The sequence below is a fragment of the Bison bison genome, unplaced genomic scaffold (genome assembly GCF_000754665.1).
Source record: "Bison bison bison isolate TAMUID 2011002044 unplaced genomic scaffold, Bison_UMD1.0 scf7180017864205, whole genome shotgun sequence".
Classification (NCBI taxonomy): Eukaryota; Metazoa; Chordata; class Mammalia; order Artiodactyla; family Bovidae; genus Bison; species Bison bison.
Window position 1 is genome coordinate 6,599,390 of NW_011494777.1, and position 1,967 is coordinate 6,601,356.

Sequence of the window (1,967 nt, forward strand, 5' to 3'; positions counted from 1 at the left end):
GGGGGCTCTGGAGGCTTTGGATAGGAGAGTGTTGAGCATCGCACCAGAGTCAAGTCCCTGCCCTCATGGAGCTTACATTCTAATGTCTGGTAAGACACCCCCCACCCCCACCTAAAACAAAACAAAAAACACAGATAAGGTCTTTACAGAGTGAAAAGTGCTGAACAAAGCCCAGGGATAATATGAGGGATTCTGCTCAGCTGGGAGAGTCTGCAGACCCTGAGCAGGTGTCGCTGAGCCATTGTTCAGAGGGCAGCAGCCACACAGGAGCCTGGAGACCAGTATCCCAGTATCTCATCCTCTAGGATGAGAAGGGGCCAGGACTTCAGATTACAGCAAACCAGGGGCTGAATGGGAGGAACTAAGCTGAGAGGGAAAGGTGGGGAGACACTTGTGGTTGGGTCAAGTTTAAGGGCAGTGGGAGGGCACTGAGGTTGGAGCCCAGGGTTTGGGCAGAAGTGAAAATGTTTGTTGCTCAGTTGTGCCCTACTCTTTGTAACCTCATGGACTGTAGCCCACAAGGCTCCTCCATTCATTGAATTCTCCAGGCAAGAATACTGGAGTGGGTTGCCATTCTCTTCTCCAGGGGATCTACCTCACCTAGGAATTAAAGCTGGGTCTCCTGCATTACAGGCAGATCTTTTACTGTCTGAGCCACCAGGGAGCAGGAGAATCAGTGCTCTGGTTACACTCCTGAGAGCTGCTGGGTGGAGAATGGATTGTAATAGGACAGGACTGGACACAGGGAACCCTCAGATCAAACCTATACCCCGCCGCCCCCAGGCTGTAAAGTCTGGACGGGGGCGGGGAGAGAGGGCTGATTTACTCTGCCCCGTGCTCACAGCACCTTGGACAGTGTCTGGCAGGCACCAGAAGTTTGCAGGATTATCATCAGTTAATTGATTATGTGTAAGGCTGCTCTGACCTCAACGACCTCCTCCCTGTCATCCAAAAAGAGAGGAGTTGGGGTCTTTGAACCTGAGCAAATCCTGCAGTCCCCAGCCCACCCATGAGTGGTCCCCACTTTAAGGCTAGGGCTGTTTAACCAGAAGGCTTCAGCTAGTGGGTCAAAAGAGCATCAGATTCCAGCAGCATGGGGAGGGTGACCCCTGAGCCATCGCTTGGACCACCCAGGGGTCCACCAGTCCCAAGTCCAGAGCCTCCGGATGAGGACGAGGCCTGGACCTTCGCTCCCCAGACCTCAGGCTCACAGCCCCTGCGTCTCCCCTAACTGGTGCCCCGCAGGCGTCTGCAGTGCTTGCTCTGCCAGCCCCTGCCTGGGCCCACGTGGAACTGACCCCAACACCTCTCCCAACCTCAGTGTCCATAGCAGAGGGCCTCCCCCGATCCCTGCCCGTTGGGTAGCTGCACCTTCAGGATGCTCGGCCTGAGGGGTGGAGCATAGTAATGGGTGGGCAAGGAGCCTCTGCAGGCCCCACTTAGGGAGGCCATGAAGGAGGTCGAGCCCCTTTTCCAGCAGCTTCCAAGAAGAGGATGCAAGGTAAGGGGGGGTGGGGTGGTCAACAGGGCCATTCGCCTGAGGTCCCCGGGGAAGGACAGGAGGAAAGGAGGTCAAGGAGGACGCAGGTATGGGCGTGGGTGTGAGGACCTGCTGTGGGAGGCTCCGGGGGCAGAGCTGTGGCCTCCTGTCCCTCCTCCTCCTCCCGCCTCCCCCCTCCCCTACTCCCGCCTCCCCTCTCCCCTCCTTCCCCTCCATCTCTTCCCCTGCAGGTGAGGAGCAGTCTGGGGACCAACATTCTCAGCGCCATGGCGGCCTTTGCAGGGACGGCCATTCTGCTCATGGATTTTGGTGTCACTAACTGGGTGTGTTGTCCGACGTCCCCAGGAGTGGGAAAACTTGAAGAAGAGCAACAGCCACATCCAGGAGGAGGCACGGGTGGGGGGAAGGGATGTTGTAGGGCCCTGGGCATCAGCAGAGCCTGCCAATCCCAAGAGACCCCCAGGTG

General features: G+C 57.5%; 1 protein-coding gene across 1 annotated transcript in view; it reads left to right on the forward strand.

Moving 5' to 3' along the window:
* MS4A15 (membrane-spanning 4-domains, subfamily A, member 15) overlaps nucleotides 1-1,967 on the forward strand; it is an 8,239-nt gene that overhangs the window by 4,751 nt on the left and 1,521 nt on the right. The window contains exon 4 of the mRNA XM_010844718.1: nucleotides 1,732-1,824. Within this exon, the coding sequence (XP_010843020.1) occupies nucleotides 1,732-1,824 (93 nt within the window). The remainder of the gene's footprint in view (nucleotides 1-1,731; nucleotides 1,825-1,967) is intronic.